General features: G+C 39.9%; 1 protein-coding gene across 2 annotated transcripts in view; it reads left to right on the forward strand.

Annotated features, from left to right (window-relative positions):
• Positions 1-16,895, forward strand: part of GSK3B (glycogen synthase kinase 3 beta) — a 61,067-nt gene that overhangs the window by 25,303 nt on the left and 18,869 nt on the right. For both annotated transcript variants that reach the window (XM_033172973.1, XM_033172974.1), the window contains exons 3-8: positions 1,970-2,053; positions 3,354-3,464; positions 7,943-8,073; positions 9,593-9,699; positions 11,812-11,909; positions 15,777-15,872. In XM_033172973.1, coding sequence (XP_033028864.1) covers positions 1,970-2,053; positions 3,354-3,464; positions 7,943-8,073; positions 9,593-9,699; positions 11,812-11,909; positions 15,777-15,872 — 627 coding nt within the window. The remainder of the gene's footprint in view (positions 1-1,969; positions 2,054-3,353; positions 3,465-7,942; positions 8,074-9,592; positions 9,700-11,811; positions 11,910-15,776; positions 15,873-16,895) is intronic.

Below are 16,895 nucleotides of genomic sequence, written 5' to 3' on the forward strand. Positions count from 1 at the left end.
TTGGCCCTGAAGTGGATTTGAAAATTATTTGTTGAAAGAGATCAGGGAAGTGGGGTACATGGAATTATTCTCATTTTATCCTTGTATAGCCATATGAAGTAGGCTAATCTGAATGATAATGACTTGTTCAAAGCTACTGAGCTACCTTCATAGTTAAGCAGGGATTTGAACTTAGGTCCCCCTGAGGCCCAAATGAACATTCTAATAGTTATTTTACTATTCTGGCTCTCTAATATGGGTTCAGAAAGTTTCATCTGATGACCAGTGTACATGCAGACTCAAGTAAATGTGTTGTTGCATGGAGTACCAAGAAGATATTGAGGAACCAGCTTGCTTTAGTTGGAATTGACCTAGTTGTGTCCGTTTGATTGTCTACCAAACACATATGAATATTTTATAGAAATGGAGGTAGCATGGAATGTTCAGCTGGTTGATACTTTTGCTCATGTCCAGGTTGTTCCTGGAAGTGGGCTTTGTGGATAGAAAGTACTTCTTTTTCTACCATCTGAAATGTTAATTAGCTATAACTAGTTTAAATGGGCTGAGAGAGAGTAATATGTCTCTGAAATTGAAGAATGAGCTGGTGCAGAGAAACGGCCTGAAAAATAAGTAACAAGTAATCTTTTTATGTCAAGAGACACCTTTTTGCTTTTGAATTTGAAAGTAAGGATATTGCTTTGGAACAGGAGAGAGTTCTCTGATGCTGGGCTTTAAGGCTTTAGGAATAGCTTTAACTTGCCTGTCTGCCCCCAAACTAAAGCTGGGGTCCCTAGATAGATACTCAAAAGTATCATGGTGCCCACCAAGGCCTTGTGCCCCTTCAGTTTTTAAATTTTATTTGTGTGTTTTGGTTGGGGTTGTTTGCTTGTTCTGTGGTTTTGGCCTGTTGTATTTTTTTTCTGTGATGGTGGTGGGGGTCCCTTGAGTACGCCAGTTTTTTCTGTAAAATTGTTGCTTAACTGTTGTGAACTTTCCTTAGATTTTCAAATGTGCCCTCCGGCCCCCCACAGTGGTAGAGCCCTGAACTAGAGAATGACAGAGATTGTAGACTGAGTTATACCATCCCAAAGTCAATGCTGGTTTTAGGTATAGCCTTACTTGTATGGTGAATTACAGTGCAAAATTAGATGAATTATGCACAATGGTGTGTCACACTTTCTAAGATTCATAAGCTTTCTGAAAAGCAAAATATAGGTTAGCTATGCTGAAATGTTCTTGAATCCTGTCCTCATGCCTTCCACATACTAATGTAGTTTGACAAATGGAGTGCAGTGGGCAGCTACTAGAAAGAATTCCTTTTTAGTAGTCACACCCCAGTTGTGGAATGCCTTCATCAGATACGATCACTTGACACTTACTTGGGGGACTGTTCAGTGCCAGAGAAATACCATTTTAGTTCCCCACACCATTTAGTGTTTATTATTTTAGTGTGTTTAAAGTTATTTGCACTAATGTAATATTCTGTTTGGTTCTGTCTCATTTTTCATGTTTATATTTTACTTAAAGTTTTCAGTTTTTACAGTAAACTGTCCAGAAAAACTTGGTTATTGGGAAGTAAACGATTGCATTTGTAATGAGAGAATTTCTAACAAAACAAATGAGTTTAAACTCTTACGTATGAAATTAATCTCCCTGCTGAAATACGAGGAGCTTCACTGGCATACTGCTGACTCGTGAAGATGCACCTGTTTAGAGAAGCATTACCCTCAATTCCTAGCTTGATCTATTTGTTGTAATTGTTGTTTTAACTGTTACACTATTTTAATTGTCTTAAAATGTATCATTCTGAATGTTTCGATAAAATTATATTGCTGTTAATATTAATAATATATTTTTTATACTTGGCTTTATACTTGCAAACCATTTAGAAAGCTGTTTTGACAAGTGAGCAGTATATAAATAAATTAATGCAAAGATTAATAATAGGTTGTGTGCCTTTGTAATACCTGCCAAATATTCTCTTTTTCAGAATCGAGAGCTTCAAATCATGAGAAAGCTCGATCATTGTAACATTGTCAGATTGCGCTATTTCTTTTACTCCAGTGGAGAGAAGGTATGTTTTGAGAGGCATGCAGGAAGCAAATCATTTGGGTTTGTGAGATGGTAGCAGCTGAATAGTGGAATCAGCAGCAGCTGGCAAACTTCAGGCAGTTGTGCATCCTCCTCCTCCTCATTCTTGTCACCATCCTACAAAAGTAGCCCTCAAAATCAGAAGGTGGATGAGTGAGCAAACAGTGGCAAGGAGGAGTAATTTAATGAGAACTTTGCTGCGGGGGTGGGGGGTGGGGGCGGGAATGGGATGCATTAGAACTTGCTAGCTTTTGAATGTGGAGCTCAGTTGAGCTGGCATCATCAGCACCCTCTTCTGGACAGGGAGACCACATTAATCCCTGTTGTATAAAGAAAGAAAGAGGGGAAAAAAGAGAGAGAAGCTAAATCAGATGAATAATTGGTTAGAGAGACTCTGGTCAGGAGCTGTAACATGTGGCAGGGTGGGGCAGTAGTGCTTATCTGATCTTTGGTTGCCCACATCATTGCTGCATACGCCGGGGGGGGGGGGGAGAGAGACAGCAGTGCCCAGCAAAGGCAACCCAACACTTCTGCCAGTGCTTTTGCTCCATGCCAACCTTCCTGCTACCTGTCCCCTCCCTCTCACCCTCCCAGTATGCAACAGTGACATCGGAGGCTAGAACGCCACTGCCCCACCCTGCCATCTGCTACTACATGCTGATCATTTGGAACGCATATGGCTACAGAGGAAGTATTTTAACTGTACACCGTAAAATCACAAATGTGCAAAATATAATTGCAAATGGCACTCATTGGGAAGGAACTGTTATAACCACATGCCTCATTTAGGATACATTTAGGATACATTTTGCAGTTTCTAAATTCTTTGGTTTCTTCTTTCCAGTCTTCCCATGCCATGCTTCATGGTACCTAGTTCTCATAAACACATCGTCCAGAAAGCCTGCCCTTCAGTCTATTACTAGTACTTGAAGATACCATGTCACCATATACTTGCATATGTTTTAAATACAATTCCTTTTAAACAGATGAATACCTTTTTCAAGGGGTTGAAATATGGCTCAAAGTAATCCTATTACTTGCCTGGCCTCATTTGCACTAAAAAAAAAATGTAATCAGCATGATATAGCATTTACAGGCATGGGTTGTTTTGTGCTACAAAAGTTAATGCATTTCCTGGTATATGGTCTATGGATGTAAACAAGATTTTGTTTTTTAAAAAACGGCTTCCCTCCTGTAAAAAGCGCCATAAAAAATACCACACTTCTGGTTTCATTTAATCTTTCTTAATTCATCTCTGTCTTTTTCCTTTTTCCCATTTCCAGAAAGATGAGGTATACCTTAATTTGGTTCTGGACTATGTTCCTGAAACAGTATACAGAGTTGCCAGACATTATAGTCGGGCCAAGCAGACACTCCCGATGATATTTGTGAAGGTAGGTAAAATGAAATGATAACCTAGAAGGTTGGTTGGTTGGTTAGTTGGTTGTTACATCAGACATAGGGCAGCAATCAGGTTTAGATGTTCATTGGCAGAAATGGGTCTGCTAATGCCCTTTGTTTATTTCTAATGACAGCCTCTTGCACATTGTGCAGTGTTGCTCTGGAGAGCTTGACAATGGAGACACTTGGTTGGGGAGAGTGCTGCTACTGCAAAGGGGATGCTAAGCTGTACCATAAGACTGCCCTGTTGTTGAAAGGAAGTGCAGGCTTGTCTAAATGGGGGTTGATTTAGACATGCTGTCATATCTACACTTGTATGTTTTTATTTATGCAGACAGTTGGGCTAGATGACCCTTGTGGTCCAAGTATACAATTCTGTGATTCTGTTAGGTTACTAGGGGCTAGTACCCCTGCTTTCCAGCCCATCTCCCACCTGCCAAGCACTTTCCTCCTCCCTGTACACCTTACCAAACTTTTATGTAATGCCCCCCCTCCTTGCTGCATTTTAAAATACAAACTTCTCTTTATCACAGCAACAGCTGTGGTGGTGGCAGCCATGTTGGGCATGGAAGAGGAAACTTTATCTCCCTTGTTCCCCTTAATTTTGCAAGCAGTGGCGGCAACAAAGGGTGTATGGGAAGGTTTGAAAATTTAGCCCATCACTGATTTTTTCAAACTCCAATCTGAAAGGAGCGGTGCAGGGTTGCTTCTCCTTTTCCATCTCAGTCTGCTGCAGTTGTGAAGCTGAAGGCTGGCTTAGCCAGTCTGCTTGTCTGGGATGCCCACACACTCATTGGCCTGGGCCAGGGATGCCCTGCCTCTGTCTGCCTCCTCCTCTGCCTAGAGCTGCTGTGATAGTCCAGTAGCTTTGAGAGTCTAGCTGGTCATGCTGTAGTTTGCAGCACTACCCAGAGGTGGCCCCCTGAACTGCAGCATGGTGACATTCTTACAATTTTATTACTTATACTGTATAAGTATACAACCCATATGCCAAAATGGCTTCCATTTGCCATATACAATGGGATTCCAGCTTATATAGCAAAGTGCCAAAAAACTAGAAAGGCTGATTCTTGCAATATCTTGGAAGTACTGATAAAAACAACAAAAATGACAAGGACTATTTTAGATATTGAGCATGGATAGCTTTGTTGATTCTGTTCTGATGAATACCTTCTGCTTGACATGTCCTGGCATGTGTTTGGACAATAAATTAATTGAAATATCTTTAGCACTTGTGTTTTTAATAGCACACCATTAGCCTTATTGTTGTCTGTAACTCTTGCAGTACGCTGTTCTTAGTTCAGAAGCTGGATTAATGCAGCATACTCCTCACTATTGCCTTCCTGTCTGCTATGACTGAGCTTCATAGCCTTCACCTTTTCCCCGGGCAGTTCCTTATAAAGAGCAGATGATTCCAGTTCTCTGCCCCAATGACCTAGATGTAATAAAATTTCTTCAAATTTAGAAGTCGTCTAATAGAGGTGAACAAACTGGAGAAAGACAGTGCTGCCATTCCCCCCCCCCCCCCCGGATCCTCAGTGTGTTTAAAGGGTATGGGTTATGTATACATTGTAGAACAGAAGGAGTTAGATTAAAAACCAGAAAAATCCATAGATCTTTTTATTGTAACATACTCTGTTCTACTGTTGCCTTCTTATGACCCATTCCAGTAATAAAACATATTAGAAATGTGCTGTAATATAATGATAGATGCAGAAGGACCCACTTCTTGTTTGTTTGCATTTTTATTTTATGTTAATAAAAAAATGTAAAGCAAGATGATAAGCAATTCCACATTTGAGTTCTTAAATGCTCTCAGGTGGATGCCATCTGGACATGGTGATATAAGAAGAGCATGCTGGATCAGGCCAACGGCTCATCTAGTCCAGTATCCTGTTCTCATAGTGGCCAACCAGAGGCCTGTGGGAAACCCACAGGAAGACTTCAGCACAAGATTTGACAAGACAATATGTTATGTTAGTTTTTACTTTGTCAGTAAGGCCTAGAACAGGGATGGGGGACCCTTTTGGCTCAGCAGGCCAGATAGTTATCTTCCCCCCTCTCCTGGCTAACTTTGACAGATGTTTGGTACCACCCACCTGTCAATCAGGTTGACCCACGGGTGTGGGGCAAAGGCTCTTCTTTGCCAACATATTGCCCACAGGGAACATGCTGGCAAAGCAGCACTCTGCAAAACTGAACCCTGCCCACCACCCAGTGGCATCAGCTGTTTAACAGGTATGCATGGTTTGGAGGACATGGCTTGGCTCATTGGCCAGAAGTACAAGAATTTTGTCTCTTGTCCCTACAATTTGCCTCAGTTCCTCAGTTTCTTTAAAAGTTCAGGTGCATGGATTTACCCTTTATCTTCCATTGTAAAGACAAAGTCATTCAGTTTTTTCTCAGTCATTCAGTTTCTTCTCAGTCTGCTTTTCCTCCTTTTGCACAACTTTGACTCTTTTCATCCAATGATCCAACCGGCTCCCTGGCCAGTCTCCTGCTACTAACGTATTTAAAGATTTTTGTCGTTGTTTATTCTATTTTTAGCAACGTGCTGCTCAGTCTTTTATTTTATTTATGTATCCTTTGTTGTCTGCTTAAATTTCTTTTGCTAAAAGAGGAAGTTTCCATTTCTGGAGTTAAACGTGACTGTGTTTGATTTTCTTGGCAGTTGTCCACTTACATATATGTTGAATTTGTTTGTACTGTGGCCACTTTTCCCGGCCGGTTCAAAAGCACAGCTTGCACTAGCTTCTGTGTGTCTGCGTGCCACTTAAAATTAAGTTCAGGGCTGACTTCCCTCTGGTTGGTTCCATGACCAACTAATCTATGGCACAGTTTTTAAGGATATTTAGACATTTTACCTCTTCGTCATGCCTGGAATACATGCCTGGAATTATCCTTTGTGTGAGGATAATTGAAGCAACCCATTAGTAGGTGAAATTTAAATTCAAATATCAGGATTTAAATACAATATAAATATATAAATACAAATAAAATATAAATTTAAATATCAGAATGGAATAGTTCCATGGAGTTGAGAAGTTGCAATTATGGATTTGAGTAAAACTTAAACAAGCTTATTGTATATCTACCTCTTTCATTTCTCTCTTATATTTTAATGGTAGCAGATCTTGCATCCCTGTTTCACATTTAGGACAGATAAAATAAAAATCAGATAATTAATTAATTTTAATGCAGTAAATGCAGTGAATAGGAATTTGAAAAGGGGATGAATTTAGATAATTTTAGGTCTCTGGTTTAGTCACTAGTCTGCTTCCCATTTGCTGACTGTAAAAATAGAGTATGCAATTCTCCTTGGAGATCTTTGGGTGCTCTTGGTGTGGCTTGAGCCAAATGGATTTTCTTCCCTGTGTCTCCACAGGTAACAAACAACTAATAAGTCTAATATTGATAATAAATAATGTCCCATAGCTTCAGAAGAGAGAGGAAGGCCCCTCCTATTAATGAGGCAGGGTATTTGTAGGGACTCCAATAAGTTTTTTTGAATGTATTTTGACCCAATTCTCAGATGACGTCTCCACAGTAGAACTCCATAAAAGAGCTGAGGTCTGTAACTTAATTGTGAGAGAGATTTCGCCCTTCAAAATGCCTCTCTCACTTGTATTCACTTTCTGGACATCATAGAGTCTATATGTTGCCCAAGAAATACTATATTGAACAGTAACCCAAGGTATTTAATACTCTTTACCTGTTCTGGAATTTGACCATCCAATAACTGACTCCTTTGTGTCGACTTCTTTTCAGAGACTAAGATGGAGCAGTCTTTTATCAGCAATGACATTACTCAGTTTGCCAAAGCTTGTCTCTGGGGAGCAAATCAAATGCTGCCATAGAATCTGAAATATAACTTGTTCATAATACTGTAGATAGAAAGCTAATTGTTCTATAATTGTCTCCATTGTTAGTTGGGCCTTTCTTAAAAAATATTTTTGTATTTCCTGTTCCCTTCGATTTTCATTCTTTTTTCTTGCATATAAATATTTTCTCAGCTTTCCACTGTACTTGTTTCCATAATATTTGAAATAGTATCCAGCTTTTCTCTATTTTTATAAATGAGGAGGAAGTGTTAAACCTCTTTGGGTTTGAATACTGAGTGGTGTTAATTAGTTTAATTGATAAAATAACTGATGAACTAGAATTTGCTATTGTCTAATCTTTCTAATAATTTTATACTTCTATTTTTTATTCTGATACTGTTTTGATCATTTCTATTATTAAGTTGCTTTGAATTCTGAAGTGGAAGACAAGTGTGAAAGAAAAAATAAAATACAGAATACCGGTACATATATTATGAAAAAAGGGCCCTGTTTGGACATTACATCAAAGTGTTGATTTTAACCATATTTTTAGTTGTCAAGCCTTATAGAAAAGTTAGTATGTTAAACCTCCTGCCATGTTTTAGTATAGGAGATAATATTTATTTTTAAATCTCTTATTTATGTTCCAGTTATACATGTATCAACTATTCCGAAGTTTAGCCTATATCCATTCCTTTGGAATATGCCATCGGGATATAAAACCACAAAATCTTTTGCTGGACCCCGACACAGCTGTCCTAAAACTTTGTGATTTTGGAAGGTAAGTGTCTCTGGCAAAAATTAGTTCAGTTGAACATAGTTGGGGGACAGTGGTATTTATCCTGAGCTCCATTTCAGTAGTTGTGGTTATTCTGGATTGCATGACAAGGCCACTGCCATTTATAACAGTATTACACTTAATTTTGGAAATGAGCAAAGTGTGCGTGATTGCCTCTGTGTTAAATTTTCCATGGTTGAGTCATGTCAGATAGGTATGTATATTGAAGTTTATGGTGAAGCAACAGCTAGGCCATTTTGCAGCACACATTAAGTCTCATTGCAATAAATACATTATTGGCAAATATGGTCAAAGAAAATCTGTCTGAAAGTAAATATTTTAAAGACAGGCAAACTACACAACGGCATTATTGTTACAACATAGAAGTGAAGGGATGCAGGGCCAATATCTGCTTTGCTCAGATGCCAGTCTTCTCTCGCCAGCGGCTGTCACTTGTTAGCATCCGTACATCAGGCTACAGGAGAGGATGGAAGAGTAGTTACGCAGGGCCACTTCATTGGCACGGCTGGGAGTGCAACATTTGACTACCCCCCCCCCCTTGACCCCAGCAGGTCATTAGAAGGACTTTAGTGCCTAATGAAGTAGTTGAAATTTGTAAGACTTGACAGTATAAGGACATTTCTAGTCCCGTACAGGACAGTAGAAGAATTAATGATTTAAGTGTCTGGGGAATTCATTATTTTATTTCATTTGAACAATTTCTATACCAGTTAACTACAATAGTCTCTAAGCATTTTAAGGGCTTTTAAAATTAATACAAAAACCTTGAACCTGGCAGCCAGTCCAGACTTTTGAGCACTGCAATTATGTGCTGGTCTGTCCCCATCAGTAGCCTAGCTGTGGTGTGTCTTGTGGGCATGGGAACTACCAACCCACACTGTCTCTTTATTTCCAAGGTTTAAGCTCAGTTTATTGGCTCTCATCCAGTCCAGCAGTGCAACCAGAGAATGGCCCAAATCATGCAAAACCCATTGTGACTCAGATGCTATGGCGAGGTAGAGCAGTGATGGCACTTTGCCCCCAATTCCTAAGGACTTCATCCATAGACCTTACATAGCTTTTAACAGCATTGGGGACAAGATTGTACCTTGTGGTACATTGTATTGCAAAGACCAGGAAGCTAAAACACAGTTAATGTGTTTCATGATGTCTTAACTCCCTATCTCTGTTGAATATGATAGCAGTGGTATCCTTTTCTGAATTAGATTCATAGTGAGACAGAATATTTTGATAACACAGCTGTCATGCTGCTGTTAAAGATGTTGGGCCTTTTCTGTAGTTTGGATCCTGTGGTTCTGTTGCCCCTGATCCTAAACATCTGTGCCTTCTCCCAGACTTTGGGAAAGTGAAAAGGTATTATGCAACAGGAGATCTATGTAGTGAAGAGCTGCAAATGAAGGTTCATCTTAAAGCAAAATAACATTTGTATGTTTAATTGCACTGCATGTTTTTGTTTTTGTTTTAAAAAATAATGTCTTCCTTTTTCTTTCCTCATGTCTAGTGCAAAGCAGCTAGTTCGTGGAGAGCCTAATGTCTCTTATATCTGCTCTCGGTACTACAGGGCACCAGAGTTGATCTTTGGAGCTACAGATTATACCTCCAGTATAGGTATGTGTATATTTCTTTTTAAAATATTTATGTTTTATGTGATCAGAATGGTAGAGTACACAATCACAACTATACTGAAATACAACAACAAAACCCCTTAAAAACGTCCTGTTGAGGAGCTATTATGGAACACTGCACTTCCACCCACCCCCAAAGCTACAGTTCACATGGATATCCAGTATTTGCAATGAATTGTAGGTGACCCTTGCTGTTCCATTATAAAACCAAACTGAAAATCAAGATAAAAGATTCTCATCTGTGTTTTCAGCATCCTGTTAAATGGTGCTGAGGCAGATTCTAGTATTCAGGACCTTCCACCTCTATTTCTGTGTGACATCGTGGCATTTTCTGATCCTTTTTTGCCATATCAACAATGCCACCTTTGTTTATTTCTGCAGGATGCAAGCTATGCTTTGTAGTGAGACAGCCCAACTATAAAAGGCATAAAGGTTACCCATAGTCTGCTGCAGGGAACTTTATGGCATCAGACCCTGGACTGGCATAGAGATTATTGGATTGATTAATTGCATATTTTACAAATCCTGCCAGTCCTCCAGTGAGCTGAGGGCAATGTACATGGCCTTTCTCCCTCAGTTCTTATCCTTGCAACAACCCTGTTAGGTAATTAGGCTGAGAAATAGCGATGCTGGTCCATAATTATCCAGTGACCTTCAAAGATGCTTGAGGATTTGAATCTGGGTCTCCCAGTATAAATCCAGTTTGCTACCATGTTGCATTTAAAACGAGACATTTCTACCACAGCTCTAGAACAAGCAGAAATATAAGAAGCAGAATGCCAGCCATGATCCATCCATTTTTTATTACATAAGTGAATGCTTCAGTTTTCTAGCTGATATGGTTAACTTATGTGGTCACCTGAAAATGTGTAGTTCCAGTTAATGAATCTGTTGCCTTATAGTTGCTGTTTCCTGAATCATTTTCAGCATGCCACATCAAGCATTCCCTGAATCCTTTCCAGCATAGCAGGATCATTCTTCTAATGTAGCCTGCTAGCTGAGGCTGATGGGAGTTGTAGTCCAAAACATCTGGAAGGCAGCAGATTGGGGACAGCTTTTCTAACGTATACCTGAGAGTGAAGCAGAGAACTCTACATGCAATCTTGTCAGTATTGGTAGAGCAGCACTGTTACTTCTAAATTATTGGAAACTAGGCTTCTTTTCTTGCAGCCTAAAAAGTGACTTTGGCTTTCTTTGCCACAATACCATATTGTAGACAATAGTGTTCAGTTGTCTTCTTTGATCTATGTTACTTCGTCCTTGTAAACTAGAATCCAGAATGCACAATGCCTTGCTCCTCTTTTGAGATTTTAGTTTTATATTGTATATATAAACATTTATTTATTTATATTACATTTATATGCCACTTTTCCTCCAAGGAGCTCAAAGTGACATACATAGTTCTCCTCCCTAATTTTATTCTCATAATAATCCTGTGAGGTAGGTTAGGCTGAGTGTGTAACTGTCCCAAGGTAACTCAGTGAGCTTCATGATTGTGTGGGCATTTGAACTGTGGTTTTCCAGGTCCTGGTCCAACACTCCAACCAAATAATGGCTCTGTAATGTTGAGTAATATTTGGTTACTGAAAACACAATTTTTATAGAACCACACGTTGAAATTGCATGGGAAGAGCATTGGGATGTTGTTAGAGAGGAAGGTAGTGAGCCAAGGCATCAAGGTCTGAAATGAGAGTGAGTGGGAATGTGAGCAGCAGTATGGAGATGCAAATGGAAATATCTATTGAATAAAATGAACTTCATATTAGAGGAGGGGTTTGTGGAAATTGGCACAATCTGAAAAGAACACTGGCACCATTTTACTGATTTTGTATATAATTTTGCCTTGCAAGTTTTGACCTGGTACAGATTCATATAAGGTACCATTTGTATGAACATTGTCGGTGCTTCTCTGCAGTGGCCTAAATGCTTACCTGGTAAAGTAAGCCTTACTGTTCTGTTTCTATTTATACTGTGTGTGTGTGTGTGTGTGTGTGTGTGTGTGTGTGTGTGTGTACATATATATATATATAGAGAGAGAGGAAATGGATATATGTAATCCACAATATCTTCCTATGTTTCTTCCCCCCTCCCCCAGATGTTTGGTCTGCAGGCTGTGTATTGGCAGAGCTGTTGCTAGGACAACCAATTTTTCCAGGCGACAGTGGTGTAGATCAGTTGGTGGAAATAATCAAGGTATGGGACTTTTATTATTATTTGGGCATCATTTTAAATTGGAAATGAAATAATAGTAATTTTAATGTGACTGGTTTATATAAAACCCTCCTTACATTTAAAAATAAATGTGATACTGGCTTTTATTTTCTAGGTAAGTAAATAAGTATTTTTTATCCTTTCTGCACATAGGGCACTCAGAGTCGTTTCACTACATTTGAAATGCAAGAAACCCACTTTGTGAATCTTTCTACCATGAAAAGCAGGATATGAATAATCTAATTAAGTAATAAATATAAAACAGAAAACGTATCTAAAAGTGCAAAAATACGTATTGGAATCACTACCAAATGTCCAGAGATAATGATTCCTGCTCCTCACAACCCTCACAATTTTCATTGCTCATTAATTGTGGCATGATGCAGTAGCAAGTCATTTTCCTTAGCTATGGAAAGAAGTGAAATATTCTCATTATTTGTGGAGCAGGGGTATTTGCTGTGACTAAGAAGTTTCCTTCAATGTTGTTGTCGTTTAGTCGTGTCTGACTCTTCGTGACCCCATGGACCAGAGCACGGCAGGCACTCCTGTCTTCCACTGCCTCCCGCAGTTTGGTCAGACTCATGTTGGTAGCTTCGAGAACACTGTCCAACCATCTCGTCCTCTGTCATCCCCTTCTCCTTGTGCCCTCAATCTTTCCCAACATCAGGGTCTGGAGCCTCAACTTCAGGATCTGTTCTTCCAGTGAGCACTCAGGGCTGATTTCCTTAAGAATGGATAGGTTTGATCTTCTTGCAGTCCATGGGACTCTCAAGAGTCTCCTCCAGCACCATAATTCAAAAGCATCAATGCTTCGACGATCAGCCTTCTTTATGGTCCAGCTCTCACTTCCATACATCACTACTGGAAAAACCATAGCTTTAACTATATGGACCTTTGTCGGCAAGGTGATGCCTCTGCTTTTTAAGATGCTGTCTAGGTTTGTCATTGCTTTTCTCCCAAAAAGCAGGCGTCTTTTAATTTCGTGAATGCTGTCACCATCTGCAGTGATCATGGAACCCAAGAAAGTAAAATCTCTCACTGCCTCAATTTCTACCCCTTCTATTTGCCAGGAGGTGATGGGACCAGGGGCCATGATCTTAGTTTTTTTTATGTTGAGCTTCAGGCCATATTTTGCGCTCTCCTCTTTCACCCTCATTAAAAGGTTCTTTAATTCCTCCTCACTTTCTGCCATCAGGGTTGTGTCATCAGCATATCAGAGGTTGTTGATATTTCTTTTGGCAATCTTCATTCCGGTTTGGGATTCATCCAGCCCAGCCTTTCGCATGATGAATTCTGCATATAAGTTAAATAATTTTGAACCAATCAGTTATTCCATATGCAGTTCTAACTGTAGCTTCTTATTCCACATAGAGATTTCTCAGGAGACAGATGAGGTGATCAGGTACTCCCATTTCTTTAAGAACTTGCCATAGTTTGCTGTGGTCGACACAAATGCTTTTGCGTAGTCAATGAAGCAGAAGTAGGTGTTTTTCTGGAACTCTCTAGCTTTCTCCATAATCCAGCACATGTTTGCAATTTGGTCTCTGGTTACTCTGCCCCTTTGAAATCCTGCTTGCACTTCTGGGAGTTCTCGGTCCACATACTGCTTAAGCCTGCCTTGTAGAATTTTATGCATAACCTTGCTAGCATGTGAAATGAGTGCAATTGTGCGGTAGTTGGAGCATTCTTTGGGATTGGGATGTAGACTGATCTTCTCCAATCCTCTGGCCACTGCTGAGTTTTCCAAACTTGCTGGCATATTGAGTGTAGCACCTTAACAGCATCATCTTTTAAAATTTCAAATAGTTCAGCTGGAATATCATCACTTCCACTGGCCTTGTTATTAGCAGTGCTTTCTAAGGCCCATTTGACTTCTCTCTCCAGGATGTCTGGCTCAAGGTCAGCAACCACACTATCTGGGGTGTACGAGACCTCCATATCTTTCTGGTATAATTCCTCTGTGTATTCTTGCCACCTCTTCTTGATGTCTTCTGCTTCTGTCAGGTCCTTTCCACTTTTGTCCTTTATTATGGTAATCTTTGTACGAAATGTTCCTTTCATATCTCCCAATTTTCTTGAACAGATCTCTGGTTTTTCCCATTCTGTTGTTTTCTTCTATTTCTTTGCATTCTCATTTAAGAAGGCCCTCTTGTCTCTCCTTGCTACTTTTTGGAAATCTGCATTCAATTTCCTGTATCTTTCACTAGCTCCCTCACATTTTGCTTGCCTTCTCTCCCCCGCTATTTTTAAGGCCTCACTGGACAGCCACTTTGCTTTCTTGCTTTCCTTTTCATTGGGATGGTTTTCGTTGCTGCCTTCTGTATAGTGTTACGAGCCTCCATCCATAGTTCTTCAGGCACTCTGTCCACCACATCTAAATCCTTAAACCTGTTCCTCACTTCCACTGTGTATTCATAAGGGATTTGATTTAGATTTAGATTCCTTCAATGTATTTTGACCCAATTCTAAGTTGGTTGTGTATCTCTGCAATCCAACTTCAAAAAACAAACATAAAACTGAGCCCTGTAACTTACATGTGATAGATATCAGGGCCAGAGAAATTGTCAAAAGGAATTGCATGCCTGGAATTGAGGAACGTGGAGGATAAGTTGTGAAACTAGTTTGGTTTATATCAGCATCAAGGGGTGGTTTTCAATCTGTGATTGAAAGAATAGTTATCCACAAAATTAAATGGTCAAACACAGATATATAGTTCTCATGCGGACAAAATAATAGATTTTGTTCAGTTCATCATATTCAGTTTACTTCTTCATTTAGACCTCTTGGTGTATATCTAATGAAATTCATTCTGTAGGAGTTTCTGCTACAGCTGTTGTTCATCTTTTCTTGACAGCAAAATTTTAAGTCTTTCTTAACATGTCCACATTGTAGAAAATCCTGTGTGCTTTGGCTCCTTATACAACTTTTGTGCTTGCAAATACAGGTCTGAATAGGTCTCATAGACTATACGATCTGTGATTGAGTTGCTGTGATCAGATGCTGCAGATAGGGCTGTATCCCCTCAAAGGCAATGTTTTTTAACGGAGCTGGACACAAAATATCCGTTACTCATACCATGAGGAGAAAAAAAGGGAATTTCTTATATGGAATGTACTGATATGAAGGTTCTTCTTTTTGTTGGTAGTAAAATAAAGTATGTTTACAGTAGCACTTAGCTTATCTAAAGTGCATTTTGTACAAAATTATCTAAGTGCTTCAGAGATGGTCTGCATAATGTTAATTATGGTGCATAGTCCTACATACATTTGAATTAATTATGTGATCGGTACTCCAGGGCATAGTAAGAAATACAGCCAGTGATTAAAATGTAAACTTGGCTGCAGTTGGAGAGAGCACTAGATGTGTAGTTCCTGTTTGCATCCATTCCTTTTACTAGCGCTGTGTGCTACAGATGTTGGCTGCAGTAGCCGCCATATTTTTCGCTCCATAAGACGCACCTAGTTTTTAGAGGAGGGGAAAAAAAATTCTAACTCAAACCTGTGGGTCCCCAGATGCTGAGCTGGGCTCGAGTGTGGTGGGAGGAGGGGCGCCGGCAGAGCCTGCTGGCTTTGATCACCTCCCATATCTTTGCCCCGGGAAGAGCGAGCGGTGGCGGGAGGAGGAGGAACGTTCCCCCCCTCCCCTTTGCCGCTGGCGGCTGCGGAGGAGGAACGTGCAGCCCAAAAGCAGGGCTCCTTCCGGGCTACTGGTCCTGCCGCCCCACCTTCGCTCCATAAGATGCACAGACATTTCCCCATACTTTTTAGGAGGGGGGATGTGCGTCTTATGGAGCAAAAAATACGCTGTATTGTTTCAAGGTGCTAATAGACCACGTTTTCTATTTTCTAGGTCCTTGGAACTCCTACAAGAGAACAGATTAGAGAAATGAATCCAAACTACACTGAATTTAAATTTCCCCAGATTAAGGCACATCCATGGACTAAGGTGAGAGCCTGTTTGAAATAGTGGTGGTTGCCTGGAGAGGATACACTGAGGTCTATGCATTAATCTTTACAAGTTAATGAGCAGAACCAAGGCACTATATTACTCAGTGGTCCTATAAATGTTAATGCGTGTATTTTAACCATGTTCACAATAGTATTTTTGTTACTGTAACTGGAAGGCGCTTCCAGTCAGGTAGGGTGAAACACATATTTCTCTTTTCAACTGCACCTTCCTTTACATCCTACCGCTCCTACTTCTGTAGTGGGAATCCAACCCTTTATTCTTCAAAGTGAACTTGTGTGTGTGTGTGGTCTTGTGTAAATATGGAAATTTCAGGGTGTCTTCACCCTGTTTAACAGGAGATTCAGCTGGTGAATATTGATAGGATTTTAGCTGAAACAAAGTAACTGAGAAACAAGAGGGAGGCTGCAGTATGCTCAGGTTAACCCCAAGGCTTGTAGAAGTACAAAACATATTTAGGAATGTTTTTTTAAAGCCCCCCACCACCACCAAATGCCCATTGAAGGTTAAGAGTGCTCATTGTGGCTATGGAAAGCTGAGTGTTTTTTTTGAGGGAGTGAGAGAAAACTGAGGTGTGTAGGGAGAGAAAGGAATGAAGTATTGACTGGATTCCTCAACAGTAGCACTTCACTATACAAAATTTGGTGATGTTAATATATCATATTCATCATGAATGTTCTGGCTATTAACCAAAAAGAAAAATGAATAGAGATCCTTATCATTCCTGTTTATAGCTGTTGTCTACACCAGTGTTTTTCAACCACTGTTCCGCGGCACACTAGTGTGCCGCGAGATGTTGCCTGGTGTGCCGTGGGAAAAATTTGTTTATTTGATTCCTATTCAAGAGAATTACTTTATATATAGTCAATATAGGCACAGAGTTAAATTTTTTAACATTTTCTAATGGTGGTGTGCCTCGTGATTTTTTTCATGAAACAAGTGTGCCTTTGCCCAAAAAAGGTTGAAAAACACTGGTCTACACCAATAAGGAGACTAGCAGGG

This window comes from Lacerta agilis, chromosome 16 (assembly GCF_009819535.1).
Source record: "Lacerta agilis isolate rLacAgi1 chromosome 16, rLacAgi1.pri, whole genome shotgun sequence".
Lineage (NCBI taxonomy): Eukaryota > Metazoa > Chordata > Lepidosauria > Squamata > Lacertidae > Lacerta > Lacerta agilis.